The sequence below is a fragment of the Scophthalmus maximus genome, chromosome 13 (genome assembly GCF_022379125.1).
Source record: "Scophthalmus maximus strain ysfricsl-2021 chromosome 13, ASM2237912v1, whole genome shotgun sequence".
Classification (NCBI taxonomy): Eukaryota; Metazoa; Chordata; class Actinopteri; order Pleuronectiformes; family Scophthalmidae; genus Scophthalmus; species Scophthalmus maximus.
In genome coordinates this window covers 3,915,746-3,933,383 of record NC_061527.1, presented here as the reverse complement: position 1 = coordinate 3,933,383, position 17,638 = coordinate 3,915,746, and the positions used below count along the sequence as shown (strand labels likewise).

Genomic DNA, 17,638 nt, shown 5'->3' with positions numbered 1-17,638 from the left:
ACAACAACTACAGCCCCAACGACAACAACTACAGCCCCAACGACAACAACCACAGCACCAACCACAACAACTACAAACCCAACTACCACAACTACAGCCCCAACCACCACAACTACAGCCCCAACCACCACAACTATAGCCCCAACCACCACAACTACAGCCCCAACGACCACAACTACAGCCCCAAGCACCACAATGACAGCGCCAACCACAACAACTACAGCACCAACCACAACAACTGCAGCCCCAACAACAACAACCGCAGCAACAACCACAACAACCGCAGCACCAACCACCACAACTGCAGCACCAACCACAACAATTGCGGCAACAACCACAACAACTACGGCCCCAACCACAACAACTACGGCCCCAACCACAACAACTACGACCCCAACCACAACAACTACAGCCCCAACCACCACAACTACAGCACCAACCACAACAATTGCGGCAACAACCACAACAACTACGGCCCCAACCACAACAACTACGGCCCCAACCACAACAACTACGACCCCAACCACAACAACTACAGCCACAACCACCACAACTACAGCCCCAACTACCACAACTACAGCACCAACCACAACAACTACAGCCCCAACTACCACAACTACAGCCCCAACTACCACAACTACAGCCCCAACCACAACAACAACAGCCCCAACCACCACAACTACAGCCCCAACCACCACAACTACAGCCCCAACTACCACAACTACAGCCCCAACCACCACAACTACAGCCCCAACTACCACAACTACAGCCCCAAGCATCACAACGACAGCGCCAACCACAACAACTACAGCACCAACCACAACAACTACAGCCCCAACTACCACAACTGCAGCCCCAACAACAACAACCATAGCAACAACCACCGCAACTACAGCACCAACCACCACAACTACAGCCCCAACTACCACAACTACATCCCCAACTACCACAACTTCAGCCCCAAGCACCACAACGACAGCGCCAACCACAACAACTACAGCACCAACCACAACAACTACATCCCCAACTACCACAACTACATCCCCAACTACCACAACTACAGCACCAAGCACCACAACGACAGCGCCTACCACAACAACTCCAGCGCCAACCACAACAACTACAGCACTAACCACAACAACTACAACCCCAACCACCACAACTACAGCACCAACCATAACAACTACATCCCCAACTACCACAACTACAACCCCCACAACTACAGCACCAACCACAACAACCACAGCACCAACCACGACAACTACAACACTAACCACAACAACCACAGCACCAACCACAACAACCACAGCAACAACAACTACAGCACCAACCACAACAACTACAACCCCAACCACCACAACTACAGCACCAACCACATCAACTACAGCCCCAACTACCACAACTACAAGCCCAACCACCACAACAACAGCAACAACCACAACAACTACTGCAACAACAACCACAACTGTGGCACCAACCACAACAACTACAGCCCCAACCACAACAATTACAGCACCAACCACAGCAATTGCGGCAACAACCACAACAACTACAGCACCAACTACAAGAACTACAAACCAAACCACCACAATTACAGCCCAAACCACCACAACTACAGCCCCAACCACCACAACTACAGCCCCAACAACAACAACCACAGCCCCAACTACCACAACTACATCCCCAACTACCACAACTTTAGCCCCAAGCACCGTAACGACAGCGCCAACCACAACAACTACAGCACCAACCACAACAACTACAGCCCCAACTACAACAACTACAGCCCCAACGACAACAACCACAGCACCAACCACAACAACTACAAACCCAACTACCACAACTGCAGCTCCAACCACCACAACTACAGCCCCAACCACCACAACTATAGCCCCAACAACCACAATTACAGCCCCGACCACCACAACTACAGCCCCAACCACCACAACTACAGCCCCAACTACCACAACTACAGCACCAACCACAACAACTACAGCCCCAACTACCACAACTACAGCCCCAACCACCACAACTACAGCCCCAACTACCACAACTACAGCCCCAAGCATCACAACGACAGCGCCAACCACAACAACTACAGCACCAACCACAACAACTACAGCCCCAACTACCACAACTATAGCCCCAACTACCGCAACTGCAGCCCCAACAACAACAACCATAGCAACAACCACCGCAACTACAGCACCAACCACAACAACTGCGGCAACAACCACAACAACTGCAGCCCCAACAACAACAACTGCAGCAACAACCACAACAACCGCAGCACCAACCACCACAACTGCAGCACCAACCACAACAACTACAGCCCCAACTACCACAACTACAGCCCCAACCACAACAACTACAGCCCCAACCACCACAACTACAGCCCCAACTACCACAACTACAGCCCCAAGCATCACAACGACAGCGCCAACCACAACAACTACAGCACCAACCACAACAACTACAGCCCCAACTACCACAACTACAGCCCCAACTACCACAACTGCAGCCCCAACAACAACAACCATAGCAACAACCACCGCAACTACAGCACCAACCACAACAACTGCGGCAACAACCACAACAACTACGGCCCCAACCACAACAACTACGGCCCCAACCACCACAACTCCAGCCCCAACCACCACAACTACAGCCCCAACCACAACAACTACAGCCACAACCACCACAACTACAGCCCCAACTACCACAACTACATCCCCAACTACCACAACTGCAGCCCCAACAACAACAACCACAGCAACAACCACCACAACTACAGCACCAACCACAACAACTACAGCCCCAACGACAACAACTACAGCCCCAACGACAACAACCACAGCACCAACCACAACAACTACAAACCCAACTACCACAACTACAGCCCCAACCACCACAACTACAGCCCCAACCACCACAACTATAGCCCCAACCACCACAACTACAGCCCCAACGACCACAACTACAGCCCCAAGCACCACAATGACAGCGCCAACCACAACAACTACAGCACCAACCACAACAACTGCAGCCCCAACAACAACAACCGCAGCAACAACCACAACAACCGCAGCACCAACCACCACAACTGCAGCACCAACCACAACAATTGCGGCAACAACCACAACAACTACGGCCCCAACCACAACAACTACGGCCCCAACCACAACAACTACGACCCCAACCACAACAACTACAGCCCCAACCACCACAACTACAGCACCAACCACAACAATTGCGGCAACAACCACAACAACTACGGCCCCAACCACAACAACTACGGCCCCAACCACAACAACTACGACCCCAACCACAACAACTACAGCCACAACCACCACAACTACAGCCCCAACTACCACAACTACAGCACCAACCACAACAACTACAGCCCCAACTACCACAACTACAGCCCCAACTACCACAACTACAGCCCCAACCACAACAACAACAGCCCCAACCACCACAACTACAGCCCCAACCACCACAACTACAGCCCCAACTACCACAACTACAGCCCCAACCACCACAACTACAGCCCCAACTACCACAACTACAGCCCCAAGCATCACAACGACAGCGCCAACCACAACAACTACAGCACCAACCACAACAACTACAGCCCCAACTACCACAACTGCAGCCCCAACAACAACAACCATAGCAACAACCACCGCAACTACAGCACCAACCACCACAACTACAGCCCCAACTACCACAACTACATCCCCAACTACCACAACTTCAGCCCCAAGCACCACAACGACAGCGCCAACCACAACAACTACAGCACCAACCACAACAACTACATCCCCAACTACCACAACTACATCCCCAACTACCACAACTACAGCACCAAGCACCACAACGACAGCGCCTACCACAACAACTCCAGCGCCAACCACAACAACTACAGCACTAACCACAACAACTACAACCCCAACCACCACAACTACAGCACCAACCATAACAACTACATCCCCAACTACCACAACTACAACCCCCACAACTACAGCACCAACCACAACAACCACAGCACCAACCACGACAACTACAACACTAACCACAACAACCACAGCACCAACCACAACAACCACAGCAACAACAACTACAGCACCAACCACAACAACTACAACCCCAACCACCACAACTACAGCACCAACCACATCAACTACAGCCCCAACTACCACAACTACAAGCCCAACCACCACAACAACAGCAACAACCACAACAACTACTGCAACAACAACCACAACTGTGGCACCAACCACAACAACTACAGCCCCAACCACAACAATTACAGCACCAACCACAGCAATTGCGGCAACAACCACAACAACTACAGCACCAACTACAAGAACTACAAACCAAACCACCACAATTACAGCCCAAACCACCACAACTACAGCCCCAACCACCACAACTACAGCCCCAACAACAACAACCACAGCCCCAACTACCACAACTACATCCCCAACTACCACAACTTTAGCCCCAAGCACCGTAACGACAGCGCCAACCACAACAACTACAGCACCAACCACAACAACTACATCCCCAACTACCACAACTACATCCCCAACTACCACAACTACAGCACCAAGCACCACAACGACAGCGCCTACCACAACAACTCCAGCGCCAACCACAACAACTACAGCACTAACCACAACAACTACAACCCCAACCACCACAACTACAGCACCAACCATAACAACTACATCCCCAACTACCACAACTACAACCCCCACAACTACAGCACCAACCACAACAACCACAGCACCAACCACGACAACTACAACACTAACCACAACAACCACAGCACCAACCACAACAACCACAGCAACAACAACTACAGCACCAACCACAACAACTACAACCCCAACCACCACAACTACAGCACCAACCACATCAACTACAGCCCCAACTACCACAACTGCAAGCCCAACCACCACAACAACAGCAACAACCACAACAACTACTGCAACAACAACCACAACTGTGGCACCAACCACAACAACTACAGCCCCAAACACAACAATTACAGCACCAACCACAGCAATTGCGGCAACAACCACAACAACTACAGCACCAACTACAAGAACTACAAACCAAACCACCACAACTACAGCCCCAACCACCACAACTACAGCCCCAACTACCACAACTACAGCACCAACCACCACAACAACAGCACCAACCACAACAACCACAGCACCAACCATCACAACTGCGGCATCAACCACAACAACCACAGCCCCAACCAACACAACTACAGCCCCAACCACCACAACTGCAGCCCCAACTACCACAACTGCAGCCCCAACTACCACAACTACAGCCCCAACTACCACAACTACAGCCCCAACTACCACAACAGCAGCCCCAAGCATCACAACTGCAGCACCAACCACAACAACTACAGTCCCAATTACCACAACCACAGCGCCAACCACACCAACTACAGCACCAACTACCACAACTCCAGCCCCAACTACCACAACTGCTGCCTCAAGCATCATTACTGTAGCCCCAACCACAACAACTACAGCACCAACCACATTAACTACAACACCAACCACAACAACTACAGCACCAACCACATTAACTACAACACCAACCACAACAACTACAACCCCACCTATAACTACACCTTCTACAAATGCCCCAACTGAACCAAATGAACCAGCAATAAGAGGTAATGGATTTTGATTGTTTTTGATTTCACTAAAAGCATATTATCCCTGTATGGTAAAAAAAAATGCAGATTGGTGTATGGTTAAGTGGAGACTGTGAATGTGAGAGAGAATGGTTGTTTGTCCCCCAGCGACCCTAAAGCAGTATAGATAATGATTGGATGGATGGATGGGATTTTTATTTATTGGTTGTTGGTTTATTTTTTTTGGACTAGCATATCTACAGGTGAAGCTAACTGTGTCTGGTGAGGTCAGCAATGAAACCATCATTGAGCTCGTCAAACAGGTATGTTAAAAAGAATGTAAAAGTGACTCTCTTATATGGTTCATGATAATTCATACATGCAATACGAAAGAATGGGGTGGAGGCAGCAGAGATTGATCTTCAGGGCCGAGTTGTTCATAAGTTATCTGACGGCTCAAATCTTTAAAGTAGTTGTGCTCCAGCTGAAAATTGATTCTTAATTTGTTGTTCATTCTGTTTTTTCTCCATTCAGTTTTTGAGAGACCAGCTCCTGAATGGAACAGCCCACACAATTAACGTGAAAAACATTCAAAGGGTTATAGTTGCCCAATAAAAGATTCCATGTGGACAGAAACAGATAAAAAGTGAATGTAGAATATAGTCAGCAATCTGAGGACTAGGGATTAACCACAGCATGACGGGGCAGTTCCTCACATCCATTTCATCGTATCTGGAAATAGATGCTTCTTTTGAGTTTTCAGCAGTTTGGGCCGAACACTTCAAATGTTATTGTCATGCAATTGTGCTGCAATGATCTGCACCATCTATTTTGCAAAGGACCAGAAGCACCTGCACGGTGCTCCAGGTGAAAGAAAGGGTGTTTTGGGGTCAACACCGGGAATTGGAGTTTACGTTATGTCCCCTCTTATACATCTTAGTTATTATTTTGTGACCAAAAATTTTTTTTTAAAAACAAGTGCGGTACTACACTGTTGACTTTATTTCCCAGCACTGTGAATAATGGGGAAGTACATTTGACTCGAGTGTCAAGTTCATTGCACAGTAAACTGGGAATCACAAACCAGGAAATATGATCCATCAACGTAGTGTTTTTTTGTGAGTGAGAGTGAAAAGTGAGATTCCAAGCTTTGTAACTGGAGCGGTGGCTGCCACGCTGAACCTGCCTAGTAACCAGGAAACTCTTCAATCGTTTCTCATCCGCTCCTCCCTTCCATTATTAATACATGAGAGAATGCTTCCCACAAAACACTGGCAACGATGCTCTTGTTTTACCGCAACTCAGTTAAGGGAATGGTAATTCAGTGTTACTGGCAAAAGGAACAGTCAAGTCCAAAGAATGTGAATCTCCTGTCTTACGACATCAAGAATTAATTAATAGAGCTCATAAGACTCGTCTTTCCCAGTTCATCATAAACCAGAACATGAAAGCCCTGTTTGTTTATTGGCCGTTGTTGTGCTGGAAGACACAATGTTTTGAAATTTCTTTGCAATATTACAATTTTTTTTGTACTCAAGTACTTTTCTATTTATTGTTCTGACATGTATCAGGGACAATTTCACTTTTTACTTTAGGCTAAATGGTCATTTGTGCACCGTCACGGCCCAAACCTTAGACTCTTGGGTTTAGGCTCAAATTGGACACTAGAGTTGTGAGAAAAAATTAGCAGTTGTGTTATTTCATGTTGTGTTTGAACTTTGGAAAGATCAATAAAAGATCAATTCATGGTGTGCTTTTAATAAATATTTTCAAAGAAACTTTATTCATCATTTGATTTGAAAGCATACAAAAGGATATCAAATTTGTCGAGATCACGAATAAAACATTTGAAAAAAAAATTGAATAGAGCGAAAACATTCCTGTTGAACACATAACAAGGTTTGACGTGTCAAATTACAAATATCAGAGGTGACAATGCAAGATGTGAAATTCTATACGTTAACACACAACCTATTCGGTTGGACGATAAAAGACAGTCTATGAAAGTACATAAATGCCGGAGGTGCATAACTTTGATTTTGGTATCTATATTTTATTGGAATAATTATTAAAAGATTAAAAACAAAACATGGACGACCGACTTATCTTTTAGAATTAATCTTTAGTTGCGTACAGTACGTCAACAACAATCCATCCTTTCTGATGTGATAAATACTTCAGCCATAAGTTTTAACCCTTGTTATGGTCACAATCACTATAATCATGTGCCCTAGTCCTCTAAAAGACATTGTTATTTCCATGACACAAAGGTAATTACAGTGTGTACACGGCTGCTATTATACACCGTACTCTGAATGAATGAAGCTTTAAACAAAAACCTGGCTAGGCGTTCTCGTAAGCGATCGTCGGAAGCGTCTAAGCGAGGTCACCTTTGGCGGGACGTGAGGTTTTCAGGAGGGCTTCCAGTTCCAGAGCTTGTCATCGGGCTCTGTGCAGATGTCCGTCTCTCCGTCTCCCTCCCCCTGAAGACGCGCAAAGCCCAGGGCCTCGTGTACGGCTCTGCTCAGCAGCGCCAGCAGGTCCGCAGCCCCCGCCACTGCCCTCGGCAGGAAGAGCTCCAGAGCACAGGTGGAGGCGTGCGGCAGACCATCCTGCAAAATGAATGGAAATTATAGTGACAGGGAGATTGGTGTTGAAACAGAAGGAAAGATAGTTTCTATCTGAAAACAGCTTCCTGAAATGACATAAATCATAACGAGTTGCCGTCAAAGTTGCCAGAATGTCCGTCTCAACGTGAGGGGTTGAGATGACTCGCCTTCTAAAAGCCACATTGGCACCGGTAACAGCTGAGATTTCTGGACAGGGTCATATGACAAAGTCTCATGCTGACGCGACAAATAAGTACCAACCTGCGAGTAGAAACACAGGGAGATCAACCTGGCGAACCCCAGAGGAGGCAGGTGATCGGCTCCCGTGATGAAGGCGAGGACGTCTTCGAAGGAAAAATCCGCCTGACCATCTGATGGTGCACAGGGAGGAATTACGTAACTAAATCGCACGTACAACCTGAAACACTTGCAGCATTTTGACGACACTTCCTCTTCCATCCATCCGTCCATCCCGTCCATGCTTACTTCCGACGAAGGCGAGCACCGTTTCCCAGTGTCCAACTGTCGCCTCCTCGGCGGCCCGCAGCCGACAGTCGCGGCGGCTGTAGCAGACGTCGAAGAGCTGCCTGAACTGTTCCAGGGTCAGAGGCTCCTGCTGTGCGCTCGTCATCACTGGCACAAACGCCTGCCAGTGGGACAGCACCGTATCCCACAATCCACCACAGCTGTTCATCCCCTCGGTGAACCGGGAGATCATACTGGCCACCCTGAGGGACCAGCAGAGGGACTTGAGTCTCCCAGTGAGCTAATGAAACGACCACTACCTTTCTTTATATCCGATGCAATTTGGAAAACCGTGTGTTGCATTATCTTTCTGTGTCCTACCTGTGGTAGATGTGGTGTTTGACAAGGCGGTTATAGATGGCTGGTAAATCCCCAGAATGTGCAGAATAGATTCCAGGGAACCCACAACTGGACACCCAGTCACACAGACTGGGAGACAATAGCTTCACGTCCGTACAACTGTGCAGCTAGAAGAGGGGCATCATTTGTGTTTATGCAAAAATACCAACAGAGCGTGTATTAAATTTGAGGTCATAAAATTGCACGCTCGCGTATGTATGCGTGTGACCTGTTGCAGTCGGATCTGTACGTCAGCGTCGGCAATGTCTGTCCAGCTGAAGTCTTCCGAAGATGGATTGTGGCCACACATCAACTGTTAATACATAGTGTCAAATGCATTACAGTGAGATAGAATTTCTTCTTACAGTACAATCTAGTTGAGTGTTGGATTAAACTTCTTAGTTTTCAATCTGACAATAAACAGACGAATGGGAACTGTAGTGAGCAAACATCCCAAGCGTTGAGAACCTGGAAAAGTGCAGGGTGTAGACAACGCGGCCCGGGCCCGCCCTGCGCCAGGGACCAGCCAATCAGAACGCCCGCTTCGTAGTACTTCCCGTCCTCAAGAGCCGTGAGGTCATAGGTCAAAAACGCTCGTCCTGGACGACCCTCGAAGATGGAACTTTGCTGCAGCTCAAGGAGAGTCAACCTGTGTGAGGAGAAAATAAATATTTTGTCAGAGATGACTGATCTTACTGCCGTCATAAAAACACAGAAGAACCATACGGAAAACCAGAACATTCACAGCACAATAATCCGAACCTGAAGAACTCCCTGAGAGGCCCCTCGTGGCCGTCGGCCTCCTCCCCGCTGAAGGAGATGACGGGTGTCGTGCTGAAGCTGAAACCCGGCCTCCTCACGACCTTCAGGGCGCCGCGGAGCAGGTCCCTCCTCCTCACCTGGACGTGGGTTTCCACGTCTCGATCCATCTTCTCCTGTCGGAACAGCCTCAGGACGGTGTCCAGGTCGAGCGTGAACTGCACACCAGACACGGACAGAAAATAAAAGTCCAACCTCTCCTCAAAAGATTATAGACTCTCCGAATTTTTTTGGTATTTGCACAGCATCAGCAGAGAGTTGAATAAATTCACCTCCTCTGTGGTCCTGCAAACAGGAGTGTGGGTCTGGTCTCCCACCGGATCGTCTTCATCTTGGCCGCAGCTCTCTGTGCTGGCCTCAAGAAAAAACTCCTTCCTGACATGACACACATTTATGTAATTCAGCCACGTGGTCCACGGTTCATCATTTAATAAAAAATAAGTCAAGTGTCTACCAAGGAACCGTTAATGCTTTACCACGGAAAAGTATTAGGACCAGTCATAAGAAGAAGAAAAATGAGAGGGAAGATTTTTAATTTTTTTTAACATTTCGAGAATGAAGTTGAAATGTCAAGAATGAAGTTGAAATACTACTTGAGACTAAAGTTGAAATGTCAAGAATGAAGTTGAAGTACTACTTGAGAATAAAGTTGAAATGTCAAGAATAAAGTTGAAATACTACTTGAGACTAAAGTTGAAATGTCAAGAATGAAGTTGAAGTACTACTTGAGAATAAAGTTGAAATGTCAAGAATGAAGTTGAAATACTACTTGAGAATAAAGTTGAAATGTCAAGAATGAAGTTGAAATACTACTTGAGACTAGAGTCGAAACTTGTGACCCGAAAGCACTTTTCAGCAGCACCAAACAACCAGGATGTGGATGTTTTGCTAGCCAGCTTGCTAAGCTAACTGCTAGCTGCTAACCAAGTTGTCAAGTTGCGATTTTATTATTATTGACAGGCTGAATCTGGAAGAGACGGCGCGGTGACAACGGGTGTTTGCACGTGAACGTCAACGCGTGTCCCGACGCGACAACGTTCAACTGCAAAACAACCGTTGATGAATTTTGAGAGTCGTGCAGTTACCGGGGCTAGCGTGGCTTTGCTAACGCTAGTTAACGTGGATGTGTGACAGCTGAACTGGAACCACAACATTTTGATTTCAATCTCAACATTTAGATTTTAATCTCCACATTTCGACTTTGTCCTCAACATTACGACTTTAATCTCAACATTTAGATTTTAATCTCCACATTTCAACTTTATCCATTTCGACTTTAATCTCAACATTTTGATTTTAATCTCCACATTTCGACTTTGTCCTCGACATTTCGACTTTAATCTCAACATTTCCATTTTAATCATAACAATTCAACTTTAATCTCAACATTTCGACTTTAACTTCGAAATGTTAAAAAAATAAAAAGAAGAAATCTTGCCCCTCTCTTTTTGCTTCTTATGCTTGGCCCTAATACTCTTCCGTACTTTCCTACCTGTCCACCACAGGTGTCTCGCCTGCAGACCGCTCAGATTCTGCCTGTGAAAAAAAAAAGTACTTTGATTCACAACAGAAAATAACTGTAAAAATCCAAATTCTTGACAAAGTGCAATTAGCAGTTTGAAGCCTTTCCATTCCCTGAGCTCTCTCCACGGAGCGAATGCCCGTCCTAGGTTGACTCTTGTTTAATCTCTTTTTATATCATTCTCCTTCTTCGCCCGCTTTCATCCGGACCAGAAGTTTGAGTTGTTTTTGTTTGGCTGTTCCACCTGCATCTGCCATTTCCATCACTGTCATAGATAAAGTGGAGAACGCTTGCAATGACAAGTTTAAGCCAAAAAAAGCTGTAATAGAAGTGTGGTGGAAATGTGTCAAAGTCAAATTTATTATTTGTATTTGATATGTTAATTTCTATTTAATTCAATTTTAATTTGTATAGCGCCATATCACAACGCACATTGTCTCACTGCACTTACACGTACATAGTAGGTCAATATTAAAATATTACAGGGAAAACCCAACAAATCCCAACAAATCCCACGAAATGAAACAATCTTAATGTTCCAGCATATATTTCTTATCAACATGCCCCTGTAGTACTGAAACTATTTCTGTCAGATTCCCATCACATACCAGAGGCACGTGGGTGGCAACACAACTGGAATTTTCACCCCATCACTCTATTAGCACTCGACTCATCAGGAAGCTTCATTTGCATTCATTGTTTGCACTACTGTGTTGTTGTTTTTTTTACCTGCGGTAAGTCATGGTGGGTGAAGACATACAAAGGCCCATGTCCAGAGATCCTGACAACCTGTTCGCCCGTCCAGCCGCCTGCAGGGGCGTCCGGGACAAACAGCACCCTGGAGCCCTGCAAACACTGGAAACAACACATACCTGCCGTCAGATATACAGATACTACGATGCAGATTAATTCAGATAATTAAACTTGAACGCGGGCGGTCACATTAAATATACTATATATACTGTATTTGATTTATGAACATTGTCCACATTCACACTAGCGTGGACAATGTGTGTTGGCCTGTTTTCAGGATACCACGTTTGCCTGAACTGATGTACCAAAAAACCCAATCATAATAACAATTATAATATCTTTCTTTAATATGTGGTTTGGCCCAAACCAGGATCTTTGACATTTTGGCGGGTAAACTTCCAATATATTTTTTTAATATTTGCCCATTCAGTTTCAACAATTTATACTTGCATGTTTTCTCATTTATACTCTTTTACTGCAGTAACATGGGTATTTCCCTGTAGTGGGACCAATAAAGGATTATCTTATTTTTATGTTGCCCTGAATCTAATCTGAATTTTTAAACCTCTATAAATAAATGTATACATACTGAAGTAAAAATGAATGTCACACACACACACACACACACACACACACACACACACACACACACACACACACACACACACACACACACACACACACACACACACACACACACACACACACACACACACACACACACACACACACACACACACACACACACACACACACACCTGTAGATATATGAAGGAGAACCTCTGTCCCGGCCGTTTGACAAACTTCCCCCTGAAGAGCATCGCCAGCCGACTCTCCATCTGATTGGCTGACCAACTGGAGTCTATGGTGATGCGGGCAGTCATTCCCATGGCGACCAGAGCTGCTCGCTCTTTGCCCTGTGGAAGGACGTGTCTTACAGGGGCAGAGAGAAATATTTACCTCGTTGATACATGATATTTATGATACATGAAATCCCTCTCACTCTCCCAGTCTCTCACCTCTCCAGCCGTGCCAGGTATTGTCTTCCGGGCAGACAGATCACATCTTTGACCACCAGTCCTGTCCTCTGCGGAACCAGTCGCTTCCACTTCAGACGACTCGTTTTGTTGGCCGATGCCTGCAAAAGACATTTCAACGTCACTCCAGCTGATCAAGTAAACTAGACGTGAAGATGAAGAGAAAACATCTCGTACAACGTTCTGTATGTCCTTGCAAGGTTTCTCACCAGAATCACTACTTCAGATATCAAAATAATACGTAGCTATTTGATGTAAAAAATCCAGGGAAATATAAATTAATAGATCTTAAAATAAAGCCTCCAGCATTGGAGGAATCGACTGAGAAATGTTATTATCCAAATGATTGGTTGCTTCATAAGTGAACACATAGCTAATTAATACAAAACAAAGAATTGTTATTAATTTATCAATGTAAAAATCCCAAATACTAGCATTTCTGTATCTCAAACCAAATTGGTTCAAATACCTAATTGAGACAAACTATTAGAAATGTGGCACGAGCATTTGACCATTTTATATGCTAAATAAATAATTATTTTAAAATAACAGTAAATAATAGATTCACTAGATTAATTCATACTGAATTATCTTTAAAAAAATGATAACAATAATTATAATAATAATATAAGGAAACAGGAGAAAAATAAGACTCAAACTCACAAAATCTATTTTCCGACATGTAAGAAGACATGATTTAATATTTAAATTTAAAACCCGTATCTTTTTAACTTTATTTTAACGTGAGTTGTGACATAAATAACACTCGGGTACATGATGGGATTGATTAAAAAAACCTGACCCAACAGTGCAGACAGAAACTTTCAAGACAACCAACGGATCAACGTCGATTGATTGAGTGATTGATTCACTGGGTAACGGAGTAATGACACTTGAATCCAGCCCCTCCCCTTTGTGTTCAGGGGTCAGGGGGTCATGGAGAAAAGAGAGGGGTTTATTTCGACAACGAGACCTACTGGGATCATGACGGAAGCATCGTCTGATTTGACCTCCACCTGCTCACTCTCGGACACCGTGAGGAGAGGAAAGACCTGCGGGGAGGAACAAAAAAACCCAAAAATGAGGTTAAAGACACACAGAACAGAAATATGTTACGCTTTAAATCAAACCCACCAAACGAGCTCCCGTAAAGAGAAAGTGTGCAGCTGTGTCCCCGACCAGCTCTAATGCGACGTCGTCACTCACCTCCATCTCCATCTCCATCTCCTCCGTGAAGTGTGGGGCGGCGGCGCAGTGACGAGTCTCCTCCCCCGCGGGCGGTTCTGGTTTGGGCTTGGCCCGCTGCCCGGGTTGGGTCGGGACCTGCGGCTCCGGCTCCGGCTCCGGCTCCTCCTCGCAGTCCGGGACCAGAGGATGATCCTGGTGTCGCTGAGGTCCGAGGAAAAGGAAGAGGAAGAGGCGGGTTGTGGTATTTCAGATGGGTCGCACTACGGTTTCAATGGACGTCCTTCCTTTTTTCCGGGACGGGGCAGAGCTACCTGTGGTTGCTCTTGTTTCAGCCTTTGGACCCCAACATTTTCATTCTCATTCTTTTATCCATGTTATTGGATTGGGACAAAAAAAGGTGCAAGGAATTCACAGAGCACTTCTTTGTCGCTAGTATCTTAACTGTGAATATTTCTAGAAACAATACCCCATGAAATGTTATTATCCAAATGATTGGTTGCCTCATAAGTGAATCAATAGCTAATTAATAAAAAAACAAAGAATTTTTATTAATTTATCATTGTAAAAAATACCAAATACTAGCTTTTCTGTATGTCAAACCAAATTGGTTCAAATACCTAATTGAGACAAAGTATTAGAAATGTGGCACGAGCATTTGACCATTTTATATGCTAAATAAATAATTATTTTATTTTAACAGTAAATAATAGAATCACTAGATTAATTCATACTGAATTAGCTTAAAAAAACAATAATAGTAATCATAATAATATAAGGAAACAGGAGAAATATGAGACTCAAACTCACAAAATCTATTTTCCCACATGTAAGAAGACACGATTTAATATTTAAATTTAAAACCTGTATCTTTTTAACTTTATTTTAATGTGACTCATCGCACGCAGTTCTTGTGTACAGCCGTTAATCCGGCGTAACTGGGACATCAGCTCGTGAAAAAGACACGACGATTCTCTGCGAAAGTACAGTTGAAATGCTTTGAGCCCCGCAAGCGACATCGTTTCCACCTCAGTGGCAGACGTCCATTTGCATTTGGTCTCAAAATCAAGTATCTCTGCACGGTCAGATTTCCAAGAGGAATGAGGAATGAGTTTATCTGCGACTGTGAAATTATTTCACAGACAGTTTTGTCACCGTGATCATCTTCGATTCCAGAAGGAACCGGTGACACAGACTCGAACCTCCATGGACACATTTTCTCTCACGACCTGAAGCCTCCAGCAGAACATTATCCCCTTTGGACCTCCTGCATTTTTTTTTCCCGCCAAGGCCTTCACACGAACGCGTCGCGCGGCCCGAGCTGAGGATGAACCAGAGCTTTCCTCCGGTTTTCATCTCGTCTCAGCCGCAGCGACTCGGAAGACGCACCTGGTGAAAGCGGCGTTCCTCCGCTGCCGCCGTCGCCGCCGCCGCCTGCGTTGGCATCGCCGCGCAGAGCTCCTCTGAGGAGAACAGCTCCATCTCAATGCTCTCTGTGACGAGCAGCAGCGCCGCCTTCTTCTTCTCGCCCACCTTCATCCTCTCGGGTACGAGTCACAGCTTTTCTCTTCCAATCCTCCTTTAAATGTCAACCTTCACTGATCCTACTTTGTTGTTCCTGTTGTTCTGCTCCTTGTCAGCACAATCCCCTTCTCATCTTTTTCACGTTGCTCTCTGTGCTTCCGGCATGAACTTTACTTGGCTCCTTTCCTTCTCCCTGTTTATCTCCTTGGTCTCAGCCTCCTCTTGTCCGTCTCCCACAAAACAGTTGAACCTCCAAATAGTCCTCGGCTGCTGCTGCTGGTGGCCTTCCAAGCATGTGAGCAGCTGAGCTCTGATCGGCCCAAGGTGAGATCCATCAGAGTCCCGGAGCTCTGATTGGCTGGGAGTCGTCCTCCCGGGCCGCGATTGGTTCCGCGCACGCGTTCTCAGGGCCTCATTGGTTTTTCGGAGAGGTTGGTGCCGCTGTACACATCTGAGCTGAGTGTTTTCAATCTCTTCATCGGGGTTGGGCGCCCCCCCGACAAAAGATCGGATGCAGAGTTGAACAGGAGGGTCAGCGGAGGAGGCTGATAAGACAAACACACAGGTAATGTCGTTAAGCGTTTGTTTGCTTTCGTCATTAACCCAATGATTGAGTCACTTTGAATTGATTACTTCACCCATATATACTTATTCTTTTATGCGTCCAACCATTGACAAAAGAATGTGTAGCTATGAAACAGAAAACACAGGGGTTTTTTTATAAAGAAATTGGTCCTCGACAACTTGATGCCCCCAAATTCTTTGTTTGAATCCCTTGTGGACACACCTTATCTTAATTCATTTATATATTTATAACATTTTATTATTTTCATTTAATTTCTGAAATTGTTTCCATTCTATGGTTTTGCTGCCTTCAGTTTTTGAACTTTAAATCTGAATTATTTGCATTTCTAATCTGTTCACTTAACATAGTTTGTACAGAACTTTGTAACTTGCTTTGGACAAGCGCTATATAAAGAAAATTATCATCATCTTTACTTTAACCTCATTGTCTTCGCAGGTCGAGTAAAGGAGGACATTTCCCGAATCTTTGTCTTCAAACCGTGATGGATGAGACTGTATGACACTCCGCATCTCGATGACTGCGGTCTATATTCTCTAATCTTCACTTTTGGGACAAAGTCAAAACGGCAAACACACACAATCAATAATCAATATGCGAGTTTAACTGGAGCAACAACACGAGCGACTTTTGTCCTGCAGAAGTGATTTCTTTCGGACCGCGTTATCACCAAACTCAAACCGTGATACTTATTTTCACACGAGCTCTCACATGATCTTGATGAGAAACGCTCATGCTCGGATGACATTTTTCTGCATTCCTGAACCCCCCCCCCCCCCCGCATCTCACATTGCAGAGATGCATCATTGTCAATCCACTGTGACAAAATGAATGAAACAGACAGAGACGCTGACTGTTATCGGTTGACGACTGGGAAATGATGTCGCAATGTAGAATATGTTGATTCATAGGTTGAAACCTTTCAATCAAAAACTTACATAATACAAAAAAGCAATAAAAAGTGGAGGGAAAAATTGTTTTGAAATCTGAGCTTTAAAAGTCACTTCCTGGTCCTGGTCTTCCCCGCAATAATACATTCTCAAGTATAAGAAGAGAAAAAAACATTTGACT

General features: G+C 45.4%; 2 protein-coding genes across 2 annotated transcripts; one reads left to right on the top strand and one right to left on the bottom strand.

The window, feature by feature from the left end:
• Positions 1-471: 471 nt before the first annotated feature.
• Positions 472-5,687, top strand: LOC118318094 (mucin-2-like; the record flags this gene model as incomplete). The annotated part of the gene is made up of 3 exons (XM_047336896.1): positions 472-1,224; positions 1,703-1,713; positions 5,375-5,687. Coding segments are annotated over 3 exons (1,077 nt in total), but the record flags the coding sequence as incomplete, so codon positions are not given.
• A 1,748-nt stretch (positions 5,688-7,435) lies between these two features.
• Positions 7,436-17,501, bottom strand: LOC118317692. The gene is made up of 15 exons (XM_035646603.2): positions 15,850-17,501; positions 14,482-14,664; positions 14,253-14,327; positions 13,258-13,376; positions 12,997-13,171; positions 12,215-12,340; positions 11,456-11,499; positions 10,236-10,338; positions 9,907-10,121; positions 9,613-9,793; positions 9,374-9,457; positions 9,127-9,272; positions 8,767-9,008; positions 8,542-8,651; positions 7,436-8,283 (listed from the first exon to the last, which is right to left on the bottom strand). The coding sequence occupies exons 1-15, from the start codon at positions 15,997-15,999 to the stop codon at positions 8,083-8,085; spliced, it is 2,154 nt and encodes a 717-aa protein (XP_035502496.2). The 5' UTR covers positions 16,000-17,501; the 3' UTR covers positions 7,436-8,082.
• Positions 17,502-17,638: the final 137 nt, after the last annotated feature.

Bases quoted from the DNA above. Each gene is read 5' to 3' on its own strand.
- LOC118317692 (XM_035646603.2), bottom strand. From the start codon at position 15,999: ATGAAGGTGGGCGAGAAGAAGAAGGCGGCGCTGCTGCTCGTCACAGAG. The intron at 13,172-13,257 runs GTGAGAGACTGG...TGCCCCTGTAAG, and splicing joins TACCTGGCACGGCTGGAGAG to ACACGTCCTTCCACAGGGCA. The intron at 8,652-8,766 runs GTAAGCATGGAC...GTGCACCATCAG, and splicing joins GGTGCTCGCCTTCGTCGGAA to ATGGTCAGGCGGATTTTTCC.